The 23,513-nt window shown below is 36.7% G+C and overlaps 1 protein-coding gene and 1 long non-coding RNA gene across 2 annotated transcripts; both read left to right on the forward strand.

Annotated features, from left to right (window-relative positions):
* The first annotated feature begins 398 nt into the window (after positions 1-398).
* On the forward strand, positions 399-2,132 carry LOC114525117 (E3 ubiquitin-protein ligase DZIP3-like). Its single transcript, XM_028546323.1, has one exon. It carries the CDS (start codon positions 399-401, stop codon positions 2,130-2,132), a length of 1,734 nt encoding a protein of 577 aa, XP_028402124.1.
* Positions 2,133-8,360: 6,228 nt separating this feature from the next.
* Positions 8,361-13,771, forward strand: LOC114525152. Its single transcript, XR_003687155.1, has 4 exons — positions 8,361-8,497; positions 11,512-11,982; positions 12,235-13,119; positions 13,200-13,771. It is a non-coding gene; the product is annotated as an uncharacterized LOC114525152 (long non-coding RNA).
* The last annotated feature ends 9,742 nt before the right edge of the window (positions 13,772-23,513 follow it).

Below are 23,513 nucleotides of genomic sequence, written 5' to 3' on the forward strand. Positions count from 1 at the left end.
GTGAAAATCTACTCCATCCCATTCTTTTTCTTCGTGTAGCCTATATAATTAGTACAACCATTTTGTTACAGTAATAAACCCTGTCTAATGCCATGGCTTCTGGCGAACTGCAAGAAAAAGCAAACTTTACGAGACTCAGTAGACTTTTAGTTGACAAAGGAACTGAGGCTTTGAGAAATAACTTTGATAACATCCATGTATCTGCTAATCTACCCGGAGTACTGACTGCAAACAAAAGATCTCTTCAAAAGTTAAAACCTCGAGTTATTAATAATTCCCAGTGGGATTTACTGTTTCCTCCGTCTGGCAACCCACCAGATTCCAAAACCTTTGATGTCACATTAATTACAGTTCTATTCCGGAACATTTGTAGTTTTCCATCAACAGGATGGGATGTAATGCCTCCGGATACAGATAGATCAGAGCAAGCGAATATCACAAGAATCAAGTGTTACAGAAATGAAGTTATCGCACATGTAACAACAACTCGAGTTGACAATTCAACATTTGAGTCTTTATGGAAGAAAATTGCGCAGGCGATAGTAGAATTGGGCGTTTCACAGAGTGATGTCGACGATTTAAAAAAATGTCCTCTTGGGCCTGAAGAAGAAGTGTATGTGCAAAAGCTTAAAGATTGGAAACTGCACGAAGATGAATGTATTAAAATGCTTGCAACAATGACACAAATCGTTGAAGAAACCCGCGATGGAGTAAATTTACTATGCCAGTCTTTGTTGAAGAAAAGTGAGAATGAAACCCCGCAAACTTCCCTCAAGCGCACGCTATCAATACCCGAGGATGCCAATCCTGAAAAAAATTCCTGCAAGGAGAGTGGTGAAGATGTGTTACGCAAACTTGCCAAACATAATTTCAAGAATAAAATTCAAAAAAAAGTGAAACTTTTCCTACCTGGAACGAGAGAGTGGTTGTTAAGGGAAGTTGACGAATGGTTTTGTAGCATTGATAGTGATTCGAGAATAAAGTTAATAACAGCTGGACCAGGATTTGGTAAAAGCGTTTTTGCCGCTAAAATCTGCGAAGATTTTGAGAAGAATGGAAAGCTGGCTGCTTGTCACTTTTGTGATTTCAGCAATTCAAACCTAAGAGATCCTATGGTGATGTTGGAGTCTCTCGCAAGTCAGATGTGCAAGAGCCTCCCTAGTTTTAAAGAGCAGCTCCTTGATCAGTTAGGACGACGTCATCAAGTCCAAAACCTGAGAGATGCATTTCTAATATATTTGCAAAATCCTTTAGATGAATTGGAAATAAAAGAGCCACGTTTAGTCGTGATCGATGGCTTGGATGAAAGTGCTGCTGATAATAAGAATGAAATCGCGCATTTGATTGCTGAATATTTTCCTGAGCTTCCCGAGTGCATCAAAATCTTGGTGACGAGCAGGCCAGAGATTTCCGTTGCTGATCTAAGACTAAGAGACGATCAAAAGACAGACATTTCCAATGTTCATGACGACAATAATTTAGATCTTGAACTTTATTTTAAACAATGTTTTCCAAGTTTAGTCGGCAGGGAAGTGGATAAAAGGGAGTTGAGCGATGATTTCTATAAGGATAATCTATATTTTTACCGCGTTCGGCGAAATGGAATTATTATTTTACTTTCCATTTTTGTTGCCAAATGCCAGGGCTCATTTCTCTATGCATATCACTTTGAATCTGGGCTAAAGAAACGCTATGATCTTAAGAAGATAACAGATAATGACGTCATGGAGTTTCTCCCAGAAGGTCTGCATTCTGTTTACGAACGATATTGTAAACGCCTTGAAGACGAGCTTAACGCCATAAAACACGAAAAATTCGATGTTTTGAAAATTTTAGAAATGCTGGCTGCTTCCGAAGAAGATGTTCCCCTCACTTTCGTCGCTCAGGTTTTTGGTTTAACTCCAGATTGTCGCGAAACGAAAGACATCATCAACAAAATTAATGAAACCATATCGTGCTTGTTGTACGTTTCAGATGACATGTTAACCGCTTTTCACAAATCCTTTATTGATTGGCTTCTAGCAAAGGGCTACAAAGATCACCAGTATACTGTCAAGGTCGATGATGGACATAGATCGCTTTGGCTTTTATGCGAAAAGGTTTTTAAAGGTATGGTGGAAAGTGTTCGCTAAGGACTTGAGGTGAAGTTTACCAATAACTTAAAATACGCCCTGAAACATGGTTTAAAACATCAAGAAAAGTGTGAAATGGAGGAAGGTGTCTTTTGGTCAACTGATGTTATTATCGTATGTTATATGTTAACTGTATTTTATCCAAATGTATTGCAACGTTTCTGGCTCAAATTACTCCAAAGTTCTTGGATTAAAAACGAAGATTTACGTGCCCGTATTTCGTTCCATGTCACTGAATTTGACTCTTTGCAACCTACCCTGAGTGTATATTACAACTATTCAAGAAAAGTTTATTCCACATTATCACAATCGTATTTACAAGCGGTTCTTACACATTCTCCAGAAGGTTATTTCAGCGATGATGAGAAAAAAATCGCGGAGACGCTACTGTCAAACGTTTCACCTTTTGTTGAGTCGAAGTCTTACGAAGTTTCGGTTTTGCCGCGAGCATTCTGGGAACCCGATAACTATCGTTTAATTACAGCTGTTGCTTTATCTAACGATGAAAAAAGAGTAGGAGTTATAACAGATAACTTTATCTGTGTGTTATCCCTACCAACTTTAGTTGAAATTATGAGTTATTCAACAAAATTGGAAACAAATCCATGCTGTACATTTTCTCCAGACGATTCGCTCATATTATTTGGTAAACTGGAAACGGCGTTTAACATTGCTGGAAGAAAGGAAGTTCCATTTTTCCCTGGAAATGAAGAAACGTTCGTGTCCTGTGCATTTTCCCCTAACGGCAAAAGACTGGTGACTAGCAACCATTCAAACACCATCAAACTATGGGACGTTGCTAAACAAAAATTGCTGTCGTTGTTTTGTGCTGGATTTCCTGTTGGTTGGTGTTCTTTTAGCGTCACAGGGTTATTTATTATTGGAAATTCAGAATCTCGATCTTATCCGGGTTATTCGTTGTGTGTTTGGAACGCCATCACATTGCAAAGAAGTGATAAGCAAAAATTATCTCACGTGGAAAGGGAGAAACCAGATGTGTTAAAGAGTAGGAAATGTGAACGATGTTTTCAGCGGGGATTTGAGCAACCAAATTTTAAACACTTAGAAATAAGGACAAAAAATAACATGAAGTCGTGTCCGTGGATCTGCAAATGTGTGGAGTGTATTATTTCTTCGAATGAATATTGTTATTCGAGTGACACAGAAAGTATTCCTTTGACTGCGATTGTTGCTTGGAACTATCTTGCTACAGCTCCTCCACAGAATTTTTTTTATCAACTCAAAATGATACTTTTAGGAGATAATCTGTGGCTCTATTCAGATTATGAAAAACTAATTGTCTTTAAGACATTAGCTCCCACACAAGAGCAATCCTGTCTGTCACACCCAACGGAAGTTTATTCGAGTTCGTTTTCTCCTGACGGTTCTCGACTTGCATCCTGCAATTCAGATGGATATATCAACGTATGGAATGTCTATACCAACCAAGTTGATCAACGTTTCAACATCAGTCAATGTGGGTCAATGTTTTTATGCTGGTGGTCGGAAGATTTCTTGTTTGTGATTAGTGAATTTAACAGGATTCCCAAATTAACGCGATACCCAGTAGATGACAATCTAGAGATCTTACTTACTCACAGTCAGGACGTGGCGCTGGACGACTTGTCTGATTTCAGTCATTCACAGCCGATTCGTTTTTCTGAAGGATTTTTCAGCTTGGGTCTCGAAAGAAACAAACCTGTGAAAGTTCTCGATGTCAGAGATGTTGATGGTCCTGTAATGATCAATTTGCCTGGAATCGAGCCTGAGATGGAAGTGAAAATTTCGCCCGGTGGTACCTTTATCTCTAGTTGTAATAGGAATAAATGTTATATTTGGAAAAGAAATACCGAAAACCCAACTTCATATGAAGTCTTTTATCAGCGTGACACTGGAAGTTTGCCTTCTGTCGTAATTTTCAGTAATGATTCCAAAGTCGCAATAGTCATGCACAGGAGTTCTGCTCAGATAATTGATCTGGACACTGGTGATTCTCAAAATATAACTCCTGCATTCCACCCCATTATTTATTTGAGGTCATTTTGTATTCACAAAAGTAGAATTGTATTAACTTTATCTGATCACCTGATAACATTTCATGACATGGACTCTGGCGCGATTCTCAACACTTCCTATCAACCATACTTGAAGACTTTTTGGTCAAGCCAAACAATTCAACTTTCCCCAAAAGAAGACGTGCTGGCTTTTCCTGACCGCAAAGGCGATATGGTTTTTCTTCGACTGTCAATTCCACAAAATCCTTTGTTGGACGATATCAAGCAACGGGCAGTTGCTTTGTGGGACGATATTGAGCCAGGTGCATTAGTCAATCCTTTCTTTAACCGCTTTTAACCGGAATAAATTTTGTTACATGTTGGGTTTTCCCGCAGGTTGTTTATACCAATTAAATGCGAATGTCTTTGTTCTTAAAAATAACTGAAGTTAACGCGTTCACACGAGGTAAAAAACCAATAGGAGAAGACTTAGTTGATAAAGACTTTGTTATGAACGACAGATGTTTTGGAATTTGTTTTTTCAGTTAGGATATTTCATAATAGATTTAGTGAACAATAACATGAAAAACTATCATCAAGAGCATTGTTTTCGGGCAACGGCTAGACTTTGCTTGGAGCTGGTCTAGAATGGAGAAGTAAGACACCTCCTTCCCTCCGTTTGTCTGGGAGTTCACCTTGGGCAAGTGATAGCACCCCCTTGCCTCCCTAACTGGGGTTACAGTTAACAAAACAAAGATGGTATCTTCAATACATCTGCAATCTTAGAATTGAAATCTGTCAGGCAGAACGGAATATATGAGTAAACATCACCTCAATTATCTACCCTAATGGAACTGCAAATACTATGTACATTACAGAGAACATTCGTTTATTAGCTGGAAAGGAAGATATTTATAGTCTGAAGCGGAGATGGAAAATTGTAAAAACTTGACTAAAATGTGAATAATATTATGTTCAAAACATCTGATGTTTATGAAAAAGAAGGTCACGAAACAACACAACAATTAATATCTTAGGCGTGTTTCAAACGTCGTTTTTTGGTTTTTAATGCGTTCGACACTTGAAAGAAGAACGACGTTTGAAACAGGCCCTAACTGACCCTCAAGAAGAATTTCCTTGAAACGTTTTTGTAATATTTTTTTGTAGAAAATAGTACGCAAACTTTTTAATTCCTAAGCGCTAAGTTCCATTAAATCCCGTTCTCTACTTGCAGAATTTATTCTCGCGAACTGATAAAGAATTAGGAAGCGATCCTACATTTTCGCGGGGAATTTCTTCGCGGACCAATCACATCACCGGTTTTTAGATTCCGGTACGCGTCGCGCGAATAAATTCCCCGAGTGGAGACCGAGCTGATGTGAATATTTTCTATGAGAATAAAATATCTATATAAGGCATACGAATGGGAGAGCTTTGTTTTGTTAACTAATAAAACGTGGTGTCTTTAATAAACGAACACGCAACTATATTGATCGGTAAACAAACTAATATCAAGTGTTGAAATAGGATATTATGACTTAGAAAGTGTCTGGTGCACACAAGTACATATCTGCTTGATATTTAATCATAGGCAAAAACTTATCCTTAGATTAATTTATAACCAGTCTAAAATATCTCCATCGAAACCTCTTTTTATCCAGTCTAAAATATTACCAATCAAGTATAGAGTGTTGTTTAAAACAGCAGTATTTGTTCATAAAGGTTTGAATAAACATAGTCCAGAATATCTCAGTAACATGTTTACACCATTGGCAGCTGTATCACAACGAACTACGAGAAATTCAACCAACATGAACCTCTGGATTCCAAATTTCAAGCATGAAACATTTAACTTTTTCTTCGAAATGTTTGTCAATAGTAATTCGTAATTTTCCTGTTTGTATTTTTGTGGTGTAAAAGCAAGTTGTATACATAATATGTCATATGTTTGTAATCGTCCTCTATATAGAAGGCCCAGTGGAAGATTAGCATAGGCTAAACTGGTGTGCATGTACTATATGTATGTACTATATACCTTCTTTAAATAAAGTTTATTATTATTATTATTATTATTATTATTAGGCTGTTGCCAGCATTGATTGTAATTTGTATAGATTTGTAATCGTTTGTAAACCGTTAATTAACCATTTTATTACATATTTCACTCAGTTTTTGAATTTTCTAATTTTCTATATCTGTTGTTGTTAACGTTCTTATACACTGGCGGTCAAAAAGAGCTGCTCAAAACAAGTTAAAATGCTCTCAAATGAACGTAACTGTTCCTCTAACAATATATACGAGCAAATATAGACTAGATTACTTGCTAAGCTATATGAAATACTAATATTTTGTTGACCCTCCTTTGGCCTTATAATTGATGACGGCCTTACACCGGCGTGGCATACTTTCTGTTAAGGTGGTAAACTTCACGGTCAAAAGAAATTCATCCTATATGGACAGTCTTTACAGCAACGCATAAATGCTACAGCAACGCTTTATGAATGAATTCCTTTTTGCACTATCCCCTTGACATTGTCCCACAGATTTTCAATAGGGTTAAGGTCTTTTGACTGTGCAGGCCAATCCATTTCTGTCACTCCCTCTTTCTGAAACCATTGTTTGTCAATATCTTGGAAGTGTGGCAGGTTGCATTACATTATTGAAATATTGTTTGGAATAAAAGAATTATATAAAATGCCTATGAAGCTCTCTCCTATATTCGCTTCTTTTTTATGAATTTGCATCTAAACAGTTCTTTTTGACCGCTAGTGTACAATGAAAGATTGATTGTCACGATTCCTGTTACATACGATAATAGCAACATTTGAGCAGTTCTTTTTGACCGCCAGTGTATTACGAGCAATCAATGAGTGTAAAAGTTTTCTGGTGTGATATCACCTTGGCGAAATATCACCTTGGAGGTAGTTACACCAAGAACCAGGGTTCCCAGATTGGCTAAAAAAATTACCTGAATCATTATTACCCTCAAGAAAACAGAGGAAACAACAGAAACCAATGAAGGGATATTCGTGACCGCGAGGTCTTTCTAGGAAATTGTTTGGTGAGGTTTTGGGTGGGAGCGGAACCAAATAGTTCCAACTATAGAAATTGATAATTTATAGATGGGGAAGTTGTGGGGGGCCCCATAAAATTTGTTGATCATGAGCAGATTAAATAATTACTGCAAAATGGCGGGAAAGAACAGCAGGAAAAGCTCTGGTTGGATACGAAAACAAATGTTTTAATAGAAGCCTATGGTGCTGAAGTCATTCAACAAGTTATAAAATGCAAAAATACCGACACTATAACACGAATAAAAAGATTCGTTTTTTGTTCGAAGAATAATTTTTTTAGAAGGCCTTTATGGCATGATTACCAGATGATCTAACAAGTTGTCTTTATTTCCTTTATTTTGTCAACTAAAACATGTTCATTTGCTTCAATTGATTCATCTGTGCTTTGTTAATCTGCTGACTTATATAGCAACTGCGGTGTGGTTATGGGTGCCAAAATTATTCTATTGGGTGCTTTCTAAAATTTTGTGGTATTCAGGCCTAAAAAGAAAAATAACGCGTAATCTGGCTTAGTTACGGCGCCAATTTCTTTTGGCCTGCCTTGAAAAAATTAAGCGTATCGTACCAAAAATGTTTGTTCTATAAACGGGGCTAAGTAAATGGAGTTTCTCTGCATGTGTTCTTGCCTTGGTCCGCTACTGATATTCTAATATTAATTAAAATCACACATAAAGGCTTTTTTGACCAGTCATTGGTAACTGCACATTTATGTTTCTGGGACTACACAAATAGCTTTGGAACAGTACATTTTGTGTAGATCTGCACGGTAGAAAATCTCTGGTCACTTCCATACGAGGAGGATCCTAGCTTTCAATAAGGAAGATCTCGCCGACACAAGACAAAATCAGTAATAAGGAATTTTAACAAAGAAAATTAGACAATAACACAATTAGACTGCTTCTGCAAAGTGTTTTAGAAAACTGCAACTGGCGTAGTTTATCACTAATTGATCCAAAGGGTCCGTGAACACAATCCATGCTTGGGTATCCCGTAATTGAACTTTGTGTGGTTTATTCTAATGTCAAATACGTCAAATATCAGAAGCATAATTAGTCGCACGGATATTGAAATGCTCTCAGCAATATCAACTTATGGAAATTATATTGTTTTTGACACACGCTGTATGCATGACTTGAGTTCATTAAATACTGACCAGCAGGATACCATCAGAGTGTTTGGTGTATTCTTGTTCGCTAGGTTTGTGTACATTTCTTACCGTCTATTTGGTTTGGTTCTGACTTAAACTCGCTGAATTATGGCGACGTAGTTGGATTGTCGGTTCCAATAGTTGATAAAGGTACGTTCTTGTCTTTTTCTTGAAGATTATAAATAATTTTACTTCGTCAACAGCGAGATATGCCAGACACGACACAGCGCTGTGGCGTCATGTTAAAACGTTTACTAAAACCTTGAATAAAATCCAGAATCTTGCTCCGAAATATCCTTTATTCATCTTACTATAGCATATCATGTTGGTTGTCAATAATTAAGCGATTGGCTTGAGCAAATTTGTCTTTTATAATTGTAGCAAAAGTGAATTGTTGCTAGGGCTCAGATATTAGGTCATAGCGCGTCATTTATGGTAGTTGGTAGTAATGGCAAATTTGTTTTATCTGAGGACCATTTCAACCATCGTCCTGTTTATATGTCACTAGTTTAAAATTGTTTATTCCACTGTCAAATTGACTCCATTAGCTTTCGCTAATTCTTCGACGATTGCGACATCAATTATAAGCAGAAGACAGCGCCTTCGAATCGTTTTTATGTTTAATTCCTTGCATAAATTTATCACCATCTCATTGTTGTCTTCAGAAGTTCATTTCAGCTGATATTTATATTGGAGCAGCAATAACTATATTATTAACATATAATTTAAGTTGAAACTGAAATATTTAAAAAAACTACTGATAAATATTGAATGAAAAGTATTTCACATGAAATTATTTGATCATCGAGCACTAGAAAGTGTTGGGATTATCAGCAAGTGTCATTTACTCATGAGAGATTTTCGAGTGTCAACGTTCCTCTTAAAAATGCATGTGTTAATATGTTTGTGTGGGTGCATTGATATTATTGACAATGTTTCATTAGTTTTGAATTGGGTTTTTCAGCAAAATATCGATAGTTTATATTTAAAGTACTTGGTGTTGAACTCAATGTTTGAAGTCAACGTTAGTTGTGGTTTTACCAGGTTTCAAAATATATATCAGAGATCTCGACACAAGATGAAATCAGTAATACGAAGTAATTACGCGCATTAGGCCGATGCATTTAACACTAGGGATATTTTACAACATTGAGTTGAATAATTCAACCAGCAGGATATACCATCAGAGTGTTTGGTGTATTCTTGTTCGCTAGTAGTGTATTCTTGTTCGCTAGTTTCTCAACCATCGTCCTATTTATATGTCACTAGTTTCAAATTGTTTATTCCTCTGTCAAATTGACTCCTTGCCTTCCTCAGAGGCTTTCAACCAAGAATTTATAGTCTGTTTATATCACAAGAGCAAAGCTGTCTAAAAGCTTTAAAAAGGCGAAGAAACTTAGTAAGGTGGATTAGTTTGACATCAGTTTTGAAACTGTAAAATGACTGAAATGAAACTACCAGGCGAAGTTGGCTTTTAATATACAATCTTTGTGCATTGGCCAAAATCTACTGACCCAAGTTTACGCAACTGTGCGGCGAACTTATTTTTAATCAAATTGCCTGAAATTCTCATACTTTGTAAACAAATAGCTAAATTTCATGAATACCTTCATTTCATAAAATCAAAATTCATTTTTAACAAGTCATTCATGCTCGCACAAGCCGTTCAAAATGAGGTTTTTACAAACCCTTCTCCCGTTTTTCCAGGTTAAATTTCATGTTAAAACAAAGCAAATTCCAAATAAATTCATCTTATAAACTGAAGATTTGGGTTATTAATTAAACACACAACACGCAGGTGTAATTCAGCTTATGTTTCGACTTTTCTAAAGTCATTGTCATACCAAGTGACAACTATAGCCATAGGTATTATAGCTATAGCGCGATTATAATTCGCTGAAGCTACCCGGCAAATTGACATCTCTATCGCAAATTATATTTTGCTTATGCATGGCAAATAGTATCTATAGTGCAGCTCATATTTCGCTAAGGCAGATTAGCTCATTGAAAAACATACCTTCCCCAGTCTTATTAAAACAAGACGCCTGTTCTGGCGTTAACTCCGGCGCGTCGTGCACGTGCCAGTCCAATATAAAGCTTCTGAACATAAACAATACAGTTGATACTCATTTAGATGCCTTGCCAAACTAAATGTTGTTCGATCGCGACATTCAGAAGCACAGTGCTCTAAAAAGTACAGAAGTTCAATTGTTCAAAAATGTAAATAAACCGCATGATACGTTCACTTTGTCTTACACTTTGCCTTTGGAATTCGCGCTTATATTTTTAAAAATATTCAATCCTGTGCAAACCGCGACGTGTCAAAGCGCCCATACACGACCACATCTTTTGTTAAACGGCAAAATAGCAGCGATATTATTAAAATAGGACCAGAATCTACATGTATTGAATATATTCTTACCCCAATTAAATCTAAACTTAATCGAACAGCATCAAAAAACGGTTTATTTGTTTTTTTTGGAGGAATTGCTGTATCATGCGGGCGAAATCAAATCGCGCATCGCAAAATTAGTCAGAGATTTCGAGTTGTGCACCAGAACTCTTGGGAGACAAAACTGTGACGTAGATAAATACGGTCTCATACACTTTTCAAATTCTAGTATATTTCGCGCTAAAACACACTAACGACGACGAAAAATAATAAAAAACAACAAAAACAAAACAAAACCTAGGCGAATTTTCAACTCCGGAGTAATTACTAGCTTAGATTGGAATTACGTGATTATTTTGGAGTAAGGGGTAGGGTTATCGTTAAGGATTACGCTTTTACATGGGTGATATAATTAAGTAATTTCTTGCTACTGCTTCTTTATTACCCTAGGCTTATGCATTATGTGTTATGACGCGTTACATGACGTAATATTTCTCCTTGAATTCACAGCTAAATTTAACATCATTTTAAGCAGTTCTTTAAAGGCCTCCAATTTCTAGCGGAGATGATGATCTAGCATTAAAGTATTTCTCATGCATTAAGGCAAAATACTAACATAATTAGGAACTGGACAGGCGGAGATACGTCTTTAGCAATAGGGTATTTAACAAATCCTTCTGTATTCTGCGCATATAGGGTAAATTTGTCACGTTAAACGTGGTACTGCGCTCGCAGGTTTAGTCTGTAACCGTTGTTTTGTTTTCCTTTTTAGAGAAAGTTTTCCAATGGCGGATCCTGTCGATGAAATTGGTAAAGCTGTTCATGGCAATGCCCGTGAAGGACTCTGTGCTACAATTTCTGGGCCTGGCAGATTATATAAGATAAAAATTGACGCCGATAAAGCTGTTGTTAAAGACATATTACTCGCAACAGTCTCACTAGGAGCAATATATGCAGGTTATAAATTAATTGCACGAAAAATGGACGGGGCTGTTGATAAAGGTCTTGGCGGTGAAAGAGATGACCAAGATGTTCGGGACATCAAACCGAAGTGTCTACTCGTCATCCTGCATTGTTTTACGGACAAAAGATTTCTGGAGGTTTTAGAAGATTTTAAATCCGGAGGAATGAAAGAACGCTTGAGGAGGGAATTTTTTAATGTTGGAATTGAAACCGAGGGATTGACGGTTGAAATTGAGAATATCGAAGAAGTAGAAAAAAGAGCAGCGGATATAAAAAAGAGGTAAAATTAAAACAATTTTTCTCGATGCATGGCACCTAATAGTTGATTATATATATAAAGAAAAGAAATTGGACTGGGCAGGATAATTTTTAGCCATGAAATAATCAATACATATAATAAAGGCTTCCCAATTCATTTGAAAGACATTGATCTATAGGCATAAGATAGCTACACCGTGGTTTAAATTTTTTCTACCAGTCTGCTCTGAGTCACTGGGTGTAAATAATAGCCTGTGTAAATTCTTATTAACAGTAACATTGGAAAGGATGATGGAAGTCATGGACAATAAGACAATGCAAGTGACTTGAATTTTGAAAAGTCAGAATGTTCCAGTGATTCACGAAGAGAATTTGATGAAAAAAATGGTAAGTATAAACAAAATTAATTCGTACCCAGGCGGCAGCAGCAGTACTACAGAGATCGGTGGCGAAGAAAGCGTGAGCGCGCGGGGGTGTTTCTGGCAAATTGCGTCGATTTCTGCCGAATGTGGTTTTAAAGTACTTTTTTCTGTACTTTGATGAAAATCTTTAACAACTATGAACGCGCCGGAAAAAAGTCACCATATGAAGGTATTTAATGCTTCCGTTTTGTTTTTCTTTATATTAATACGGCTACTTTTGAATATCCCATAAGCCAATTATCGTGTATTGGCTTTGCGCAATGTCACAGATATCCTCTGTTCTGTAATTTCAATTAAATCAAATAATGTTTTCCTGGTTGGGAAAACGTACGCTAAAATGTAATAAGGGATTCTAAAACGACAAAAACGGACATTCGTCTATTGTATATTTTTGTGTACTATTTTGCATATTTATAAAATACCAGCCAAAGGCAGCAGTTTTTAATCCTGAATGATGTCCACATCTTTTCTGTTAAATGTATGAATATGTTCTGCCATAGGCGAATTTAGTTCTGATGATGCATCCTTTAAACAACTTTTTAAGAGTAAGAGTCAACAGCATTTAAGTATATGTTTATATTTTATATGACTCTTTATGATTAAGCTTAAGCAATGCTAACATATATTTTATAAGCACTCATGATACAGCTGAGTGTGAGGTTTATTAGGAGACATCAAGTAGATCAGTCAGTAATTCGAAGAAGCTTGGTTTTGAAAATCATCAATTGACACCAGAGGTTAGTTTGTGTTGATGAACTCAGAATATTTGGGTATTACTTTCATGTAAAGAATATTTAGTCTAGTTTATTTTATATAGGGAGTTGAGCTTCAACGAATATTTAAGAAATTTGCAGTCAGAGAAGAAATGAAATGGCATCCAAACGTGATAAATTTTGGAGTACTGGGAGAGTCCAAATGAAAATGCAGAACAATTTATGCTGATAGAGGATCAAAAAGCATTCTTACCAGAAGCATTAAGTAATTATTTACAAAAATAAGCAAAAGGAATGTTATGATTGGAGCTAAAGATTATGCAATGTTGCATGCTTGCTGAAAACACATGTACTATACTGGTTTCCTTACAAAAAATAATAAAATAATAATAAAAGTGAGCAGACATTCTTTGTGCCGTTAGCAAGGCACTGAAGTGTTTATTTCTCCTGCATTTCTCTAGTAAATTATGCGCGCACATTCATTCCATAAGGCTAAGCAAATATTCGCGTTTGTGGCATACTCTATGATGATGATCCACGCCTGTTTCTTCGAAGAATTCCTTTTTGGGATTAATTCTTTGAATTACTTTAATTTTTATGCCAGCAAAGAACTTTTGCCGAAAGAACCGAATTATGTACCTGATTTTCAAATTCTTCAATTATCTCCTTTTATACATTAAGCATACTGAAAAACGGTTATGGTAGGATTCGAACCATCGATTTACCACTTATGAGACCATTGTCCTCGCCACTAGACGCAAGATCTTGTGCTGGATGGCCATGGTTATTTAGTTTACTTTACCTTTTACGAAGTTCATAATGAAAACGGTTATGGTACGATTCGAACCATCGATTTAACACTTGGGAGACCATCGTCTTCGCCACTAGACCGCAAGGTCTTGTGTTGGATGACCCTGGTTATTTAGTCTACTTTATCCTTTCACGAAGTTCATAATAAAAAATAGTTTTGGCGGGATTCGAAATATCGATTTAACACTTGGGAGAAAATTGCCTTTGCCACAAGACCACAAGTTCTTCGGGTGAACGGCTATGTTTATTTGATCTATTTTACCGTTCTCACGAAGTTCATAATGAACAACGGTTATGGTAGGTTTCGAACAATCGATTTAACACTTGGGAGAAAATCGTCTTCGCCACTAGACCACATGGTCTTGTGCTGGATGACCCTAGTTATTCAGTCTACTTTATCCTTTCACGAAGTTCATAATAAAAATAGTTTTAGCAGGATTCGAAACATCGATTTACCACTTAAGAGACAGTTGTATTAGCCATTAGACTGCAAGATCTTGTGCTGAACGGCGATGGTTATTTAATTTACTTTATTCTTTTCACGAAGTTCATAATGATAAAAGGTTATGGTAGGATTCGAATCATCGATTTAACACTTGGGAGAAAGTTGTCTTAGCCACTAGACTACAAGATCTTGTGCTGAATGGCCATGGTTATTTAATCTACTTTATTCTTTTCACGAAGTTCATAATGAAAAAGGTCATGGCACGATTCGAACCATCGATTTAATACTTGGGAGAAAATCGTCTTCGCCACTAGACCACAAGGTCTTGTGCTGGATGACCCTAGTTATTCAGTCTACTTTATCCTTTCACGAAGTTCACAATAAAAATAGTTTTAGCAGGATTCGAAACATCGATTTACCACTTAAGAGACAGTTGTCTTAACCATTAGACTGCAAGGTCTTGTTCTGAACGGTCATGGTTATTTAACTTACTTTATTCTTTTCACGAAGTTCATAATGAAAAAGGTCATGGCAGGATTCTAACCATCGATTTACTATTTGGGAGACGATTGTCTTCGGCACTAGACTGCAAGTTCTTGTGCTGAACGGTTACGGTTATTTAATTTATTTATCCTTTTCACGAAGTTCATAATGAAAACGGTTATGGTAGGATTCGAGCCATTGATTTAACACTTGGGAGACCATCGTCTTCGCCACTAGACCACAAGGTCTTGTACTTGATGGCCATGGTAATTTAGTTTACTTTACCCTTTTACGAAGTTCATAATAAAAAATGGTTTTGGCAGGATTCGAAACATCGATTTACCACTTAAAAGACAGTTGTATTAGCCATTAGACTGCAAGGTCTTCTGCTGAATGGCCATGGTTTATTCTTTTCACGAAAAAAAGAAGGTCATGTCAGGATTCGAACCATCGATTTAGCACTTGGGAGACAATTGTCTTAGCCACTAGACTACAAGATCTTGTGCTGAATGGCCATGCTTATTTAATCTACTTTATTCTTTTCACGAAGTTCATAATGAAAAAGGTCATGGCACGATTCGAACCATCGATTTACCACTTGGGAGACAATTGTCTTACCCACTAGAATGCAAGATCTTGTGCTGAACGGCCATGGTTATTTAACTTACTTTATTCTTTTCACGAAGTTCATAATGAAAAACGGTTATGGTAGGATTCGAACCATCGATTTAACACTTGGGAGACCATCGTCTTCGCCACTAGACCACAAGGTCTTGTGCTGGATGACCCTGGTTATTTAGTCTACTTTATCCTTTCACGAAGTTGATAATAAAAAATAGTTTTGGCGGGATTCGAAACATCGATTTAACACTTGGGAGAAAATTGTCTTTGCCACAAGACCACAAGTTCTTCGGGTGAACGGCTATGTTTATTTGATCTATTTTACCGTTCTCACGAAGTTCATAATGAAAAACGGTTATGGTAGGATTCGAACCATCGATTTACCACTTATGAGACCATTGTCCTCGCCACTAGACGCAAAATCTTGTGCTGGATGGCCATGGTTATTTAGTTTACTTTATCCTTTTACGAAGTTCATAATGAAAACGGTTATGGTAGGATTCGAACCATCGATTTAACACTTGGGAGACCATCGTCTTCGCCACTAGACCGCAAGGTCTTGTGCTGGATGACCCTGGTTATTTAGTCTACTTTATCCTTTCACGAAGTTCATAATAAAAAATAGTTTTGGCGGGATTCGAAACATCGATTTAACACTTGGGAGAAAATTGTCTTTGCCACAAGACCACAAGTTCTTCGGGTGAACGGCTATGTTTATTTGATCTATTTTACCGTTCTTACGAAGTTCATAATGAAAAACGGTTATGGTAGGATTCGAACAATCGATTTAACACTTGGGAGAAAATCGTCTTCGCCACAAGGCCACAAGGTCTTGTGCTGCACGGTTATGGTTATTTAATTTACTTTATCCTTTTCACGAAGTTCATAATGAAAACGGTTATGGTAGGATTCGTCCCATCGATTTAACACTTGGGAGACCATCGTCTTCGCCACTAGACCGTAAGGTCTTGTGCTGGATGACCCTGGTTATTTAGTCTGCTTTATCCTTTCACGAAGTTCATAATAAAAAATAGTTTTGGCAGGATTCGAACATCGATTTAACCTTGGGAGAAAATTGTCTTAGCCACCAGACACAAACTTTGCGTGAACGGCTATGTTTATTTGATCTACTTTATCGCTTTCACGAAATTCATAATGAAAAAAGGTTATGGTAGGATTCGAACCATCAATTTAACAGTTGGGAGACCATCGCCTTCGCCACTAGACCAAAAGGTCTTGTGCTGGATGGCTATGGTTATTTAGTTTACTTTACCCTTTGTACGAAGTTCATAATGAAAAACGGTTATGGTAGGATTCGAACCATTGATTTACCACTTCTGAGACCATTGTCCTCGCCACTAGACTGCAAGATCTTGTGCTGGATGGCCATGGTTATTTAGTTTACTTTATCCTTTTACGAAGTTCACAATAAAAAATAGTTTTGGCAGGATTCCAAACATCGATTTAAAACTTTGGAGAAAATTGTCTTGGCCACTAGACCACAAGTTCTTCGGGGAACGGCTATGTTTATTTGATCTACTTTATCGTTTTCACGAAGATCATAATGAAAAAACGGTTATGGTAGGATTAGAACCATCGATTTAACACATGGGAGACCATCGTCTTCGCCACTAGACCAAAAGGTCTTGTGCTGGATGCCCATGGTTATTTAGTTTACTTCATTGTTTTCATGAAGTTCATAATGAAAAATGGTTTTGGCAGGATTCGAAACATCGATTTACTACTTAGGAGACAGTTGTCTTAGCCACTAGTCTGCAAGGTCTTGTGCTGAACGGCCATGGTTATTTAGTTTACTTTATTCTTTTCACGAAGTTCATAATGAAAAAAGGTCATGGCAGGATTCGAACCATCGATTTAACACTTGGGAGACAATTGCGTTAGCCACTAGACTACAAGATCTTATGGGGAATGGCCATGGTTATTTAATTACTGTATTTCTTTTGACGAAGTTTATAATGAAAATCGGTTATGGTAAGATTCGAACCATCGATTTACCGCATGGGAGACAATTGTCTTCTCCAATCGACTACAAGTACTTGTGCTGAACGGCCATGTTCATTTAATTTACTTTATCCTTTTCACAGATTTATAATGAAACACGGTTATGGTAGGATTCGAGCAATCGATTTTCACTTGGGAGACCATTTCAGTTTGACAACCTTCAATCCAGCTGTTTTTGTAGCATTCTAGTAAAATTTTGTATGTTCCTTCACAGGCAGCTAGTGATCTAGAATAAAAATAACCAATGATTCAATATTTTGTCCACCACCACCCAAGGTGTGTGTACATAGCTTTTACTAGTAAACAACTCTAATATGTCTTTCCCTGAACAAGTAAAGTTGTCGGGTTTAAATAGAAATAAACACACTTACAATGATTTCACAACTTCTTCTTCTTCTCGTTCCCGTTTGCTTCTATCCGATTCGTTAAACAAGTTTTTAAAGAAATTCTCTAAAGCTGATAACGTGATGTTATCATTGAATCACCATCTTTTGGTGTATGGAAATGAATATTGTGTTTTCGTACTGCTTAATTCACGACCAATATGTCGGTTGGTCGGCAGCTCTATATATTTTTTATGATATTTATTTCATCTAACGAGTTTCGTACATCTCGACCAATTAATATGGCATTTAAGAGTACTAATTGCACGGATTTGGATGGATTGGCTGCGGATGGCATAACCTTGAGTATTTGTGGAGATATTGCTTTTCGATGTCGGGTCAACATACAACGAGTTGGTTTTGAATCTAAATACAAAGTCTCATTTGCGATTGCTAAAGAAACGAAACATGGATTTGTTAGTCTAGTCCTGTGTACGAAGCCTTCAAGCAGGATCTAACAATGTGTGTGGATGTTTCGCCTAATCCTGGTCCTCAATCTTTTGATAATAATCAGTCGGATGAGATGTCTCAACATCGAAAGCAGTTACGTTTGATGAACACGTTTCGACCCGCTAATAATCCTGAGGAGCTTAGTTCAATGCTTGGGCAGTTGAATCTACAGAAAGGTTGGTTGTTCCATATGACCTATAGGAATATTTGCTATAATACCTACTTCGCAAACACCACCGCCACACTATACAATCACTATCATCCTGCAAATCATCAGGAAGCTATCCCTGTTAGAATCACGGACCGTGTCCCAAAGCCTGTAAATATATATGGCAGAAATTATATTAAGAGAATCAATCTCATCAATATTCCTTTATCAGGCATTGCCAACACTCCTGATACAGCTGTTACTCAGCTTTGTTCTTTTGGTCTTCTCAACTGACGGTCTATTCGGAACAAAGCGAATTTAGTCAAAGACTATGTGGTTGAGAATGAATTTGATATATTTGCGATTACAGAAACCTGGCTTCACCCTGACAAATTTGATCATATATCTTTTAAGAATTTCACCCCGAAGGGCTACTCCTTTAACAATATCTCGAGACAACAAGGTAGAGGGGGAGGCATTGGTATACTATACAACAACACTTTAAAAGTCAAGCTGGACTCGGCGAAAATGTTCTCACATATTAAGTCTTTCGAAGTGATGGGTATGCAAATCAATGTGTCATCTCAAATTCTAAATATAATCGTATTATATCGACCTCCATGTAGACGATAAGTCGGAATTAACAACAAAAAAATTCTCAATCTTGTTGATTCTTTTAATCTGGAACAACGTGTACAACAACCAACACACTTTGCTGGTCACACGTTAGACCTTATCTTGTCTCGCCATGAGGAAAATATTGTTCAATCTATTGACGTTCATGATCCATCTATATCTGACCATTACACGGTTACATATGAACTCAATTTTAAAAAAGCATTGTTTCAGAGAAGGGTCGTGGAGTCACGTAAAATTAAAGCAATCAATATGGACTCGCTCCTTAATGAAATTAGGCTATCTCCGATTAACACTGGGAACACGGCTGATATAAGTGCGAAAGTCAACCAATACAACTCGGAGCTGCCCAAAATTCTGGATCATCATGCACCACTTATTTCCAGAGAGATAATTATTCGTCCAGCTGCACCTTGGTACACTGAACAAATTAAAAACGAAAAACGTATCAGAAGGAAACTCGAGCGGGTATGGCGTAAGTCAAGACAATCCTGTGATCGTCTAAAATACAGTCAGCAATGTCGCCGTGTCAGTGAGCTATTATAGGAAAGTCGTACTCGTTATTATTCTGAAATTGTTAGAGATAATGGGAGTGACCAAAAGAAATTATTTAAAACCGTTGGAAAGTTACTACATTATACCCTGATTCTCAATATCCTGTGTGCCAATCTGATGAGAATCTAGCTAACAATTTTATGACTTTCTTTGAGGACAAAATTAATAAAATATATGAAGATCTAACGGAATCCACTTAGCTAAATAAAATGTCGTTGTTTGCAGCTAAATGAAATGTCGTTGTTTGCAGTAATCCTCAGTTATTCTCCTGGTTTCTCATCGTTCCCAGTCTCTTCATCCTTACTGCGAAAAACTGGTTCGAAAATATTAAAGATTTGGTGGAGAAATACTTCAAGTGTGTGGTCTTCTTTTTTCTTTATATTTTGTTATGTAAAAATGTAATATTTTGGTATGTTGATTTTTGTTTAAGTTCGTGATGTATTTCTATGTAGCCTCAGTCTTATCCTAATGGGAATTTTTTTTTAGATGTGAAGAGAGGACGGCCAACCGAATTAAAGCTCTAAATGTGCTTTGTAACATATTAGGAACGTTATCTCCCACTATATGAGGTATAAAATTTTAGTACTTTGAATAAATTTTAGTCCATTTTTCTAGACATTAGCGATATTATGAATCTTTTTCTAGTTTTATAACTCCTTGTTTTTTACAGGAAGAAATACTTGAGAATTCAGTGTTGCCACATTTAGACCACATTGTCAAAGATCGGGATATTTCTGTGCGGATCCGAGCTGTCCAGCTTCTGGTCGATGTTATTGAATCCTCTGATTCACCGAAAGTTTGCGATGTTTTGCATATAATCGAGAAGGTACTCAATACAATCATTTTCAGACGGTTTCATTTCTCCACTCCAATTTCCCTCTTCATTCGTGATGAGCTGATACTGTACTTCAATAGAAAACTCTTTCTTATCAGTGAAAGCTTCCTGACCTGAACCTAACTATATATCCGCAAATTGGATCGTTTTACACGGGGGTCGTGAATGCAAACGCATCAGTGAAGTAAAAGGATATATATTTCATTTATCAATTCCAGATTGCCACTGTCCAGTTGATCCTCTCAACGATACGTTAAGCCGTCATGTAAAGAACATGTAAGGTAATTATAGAGACTGCAAGGTATATGTAGGAACATCTAGAGACATAAAATTACATCTAATCACTGTAATTTGTCTTTGTTGCTGCAGCCTCAGGATGAAACAGCATAGAAAGACATCAAGGAGGCTGTATTAGGATTAGTACGCTTGTTCAAGGTAATGAAGGACATGCAGAGATTGTCCACACATATTCGTTCATTGTGATGAAGTTATTTTCGTGAACAAAAATAAGTGTAATTTAATGCCACACTTGCTTCTCTTTCAGTAATTTCATTCTATTTTTGCAGATGAAATTGTTTCGTAAACCTCAAGAACGAGCCGAACGAATATTCAATATATTAGTGTACCACATAAAAACTCATTATGACAATGGCTATCGGACGTATAGTGCATCGGAAATACGGCTTTCGGTAAGGCAAATTCAATTTATTTCTCGCGATTTTTCTATGATGTCTCACATTGTGTTTTCTTAAAGATTCTTCAATGTTTCCTCAGTCTGCGAGCTGACAACGTCTAGGCCTTGTGCAAGACAAAAGTAGAAAAGTTTAATTCACTTCGTATTTTGTTTGTTCTGAAAGAAAATGTTGGTTAATGACGATAGTGCCACGTATGTCAGGTATTCTGCTTCCAAAATCCTTTTCTTGTTTGCGTAATACATTCTCATTTTTGTTTTAGTTCTGCAGAAGATAAGACAAACGGGATTGTTTCACTGCCTTACAGCGAGGCGATGAATGTTATTCTTGTGTGCTTACAACAGGTAAACTTTTCTATCATAATATATCATCTGGCATTAAGTTTCGATTGAAGTTCAACTTTCTTCATTTTCTAGGAATTGGAATGGGAGGTGTTGGATGTTGTTCTGAGGAACTTTCCAGAGGCACTGCAAGATAAAAACTTGATACTTTCTGGAAAGCAATATTTACGTTCAATATCTACAGTCTTCTCTAAAATGGGAAGGGAAGTGAAGTTGTGTACTTTCACACCAAAATCATGAACTAAAAATTTTACTTTGCATTCAGGTTTCAAATTACGATTTTCTTCCTGGATTATTTCGTGTTCCTGATATGCGCCGACCTCATTTGTACGCTAGAATTTTTCCAGTACGGTTCTTATCAATCAGTTTTTTGCATATATCATAATATCTTACCATAATATACCAAAACCATACCATACCATAACCATACCATATCATATCATATAATCATATCATATAATCATATAATCATATCATATATTCATATAATCATATCATACCATAACTAACCATAACATACCATACGATAACCATATCTTACCATAATAATATCACACCATACCATACCATAACGAAATCATACCATACCATAACCATGCATATCATACCATAATTATATCACACCATACCATAACCAATTTATACCATAATTATATCATACCATACTAATGATTTAATTGGATATTTTATTGTAACACGTGCAGGTAATAACGGAGCTGTGTACGTACCACATTTTTATTGGTCAAGATGAACAGGTAAGAATCTGCGGGACTTTATTTTCAGCGGTTGTCTGTTCTTGCTTAAACGTTGTTGTATATTTCGTCTAGTGTTGTCTAATGCGTACTTGGTTGCTCATTTCGCGACGTTAAGCGTATCTTGTCTCACCATATGTATGTTAGAAATGCCTTCAGTTATGGCAAGGTATGGCTACTTAAAATAGTCTGGAATTTGAGACGTTTTTTATGTCCATTAGCACTTTGTAAGAATGAAGTTGATTTAAGTAGTTGCAGCGTTTTAGAAGTTTATTTCTTTGGAGATATTTGAAATCGTGCCTTGATAATGTGCTCAGTGAATTTACAGAAACGTTTTTCAATAAACTCCAGCCTAAACGTAACGTCTCTTGTGATGCGAGATACTCCTTCACAAATATATGATTTTTTAAGTAATAATTACTAAATTTTCTGTCCTTAGACTGCTCCCACAATATCTGGAAAAGTTTACTAAACTTTCGCCAACGACTCAAGTTGCCATACCACTGCTAGAATTTCCCTCTGGTATGTTTCTTGAAGTTACGTAAATTATGAAATCTGTTACAAAATATCAATGTACCCCCTAAAGAGAGCTAGGTTGTGTAAACACACAATCGTATTCGGCGAAAAGTTGGTAGCATTCTTTTAAATCGTTTAAATCGCATTGTAACAGCTTTGTGCTTTGTACAAAAACTTCACAGCGATCCAGTTGAAACAAGTCTTTGGAATATGTTTGCCTTACACAGAATCATCGAAGTTGGCTCAACGCGATAACATCTGAAACTTTTTATTATTGGTTTTGTCAAAATGATTAAAATATAAACGAACTGATATGTTTCACCTTAGATACTCTCAATACACTGTAGCTCTTGCTGATAATGTCATTCCATCCTGGTTTGTCAACTGTCCGCTATTGTTAAGAAAACAATTCGTGCCATTTATTACGAAAGTAAGTCCACATGTCATTCTATTGCCACGGGGATTGCTTGCTGAATTTTCAATAGATATATTTGCAAGAGCGACCAAGTTTTAATATTCTTCTAGTGAAAGCTCTTAGGAACGTATTTGTCATTTCCAGGCTTCTTCAACTGATAGCAAAACTCGTGCAGATGATTCTAGCCAGGTGCCAAACACAAAATTCGATACCAAAGCATCTGACCTTCTTACCCGCGATTTAAAGGCCACTGGTACCGTATGCTCAGTACAGAAATCTTGTGACTCAAACATCTTGTGACGACCAGCGGTGGG

This window comes from Dendronephthya gigantea, unplaced genomic scaffold, assembly GCF_004324835.1.
Source record: "Dendronephthya gigantea isolate DGI-Jeju-01 unplaced genomic scaffold, DenGig_1.0 000033F, whole genome shotgun sequence".
In the NCBI taxonomy this organism is placed as follows: domain Eukaryota; kingdom Metazoa; phylum Cnidaria; class Anthozoa; order Malacalcyonacea; family Nephtheidae; genus Dendronephthya; species Dendronephthya gigantea.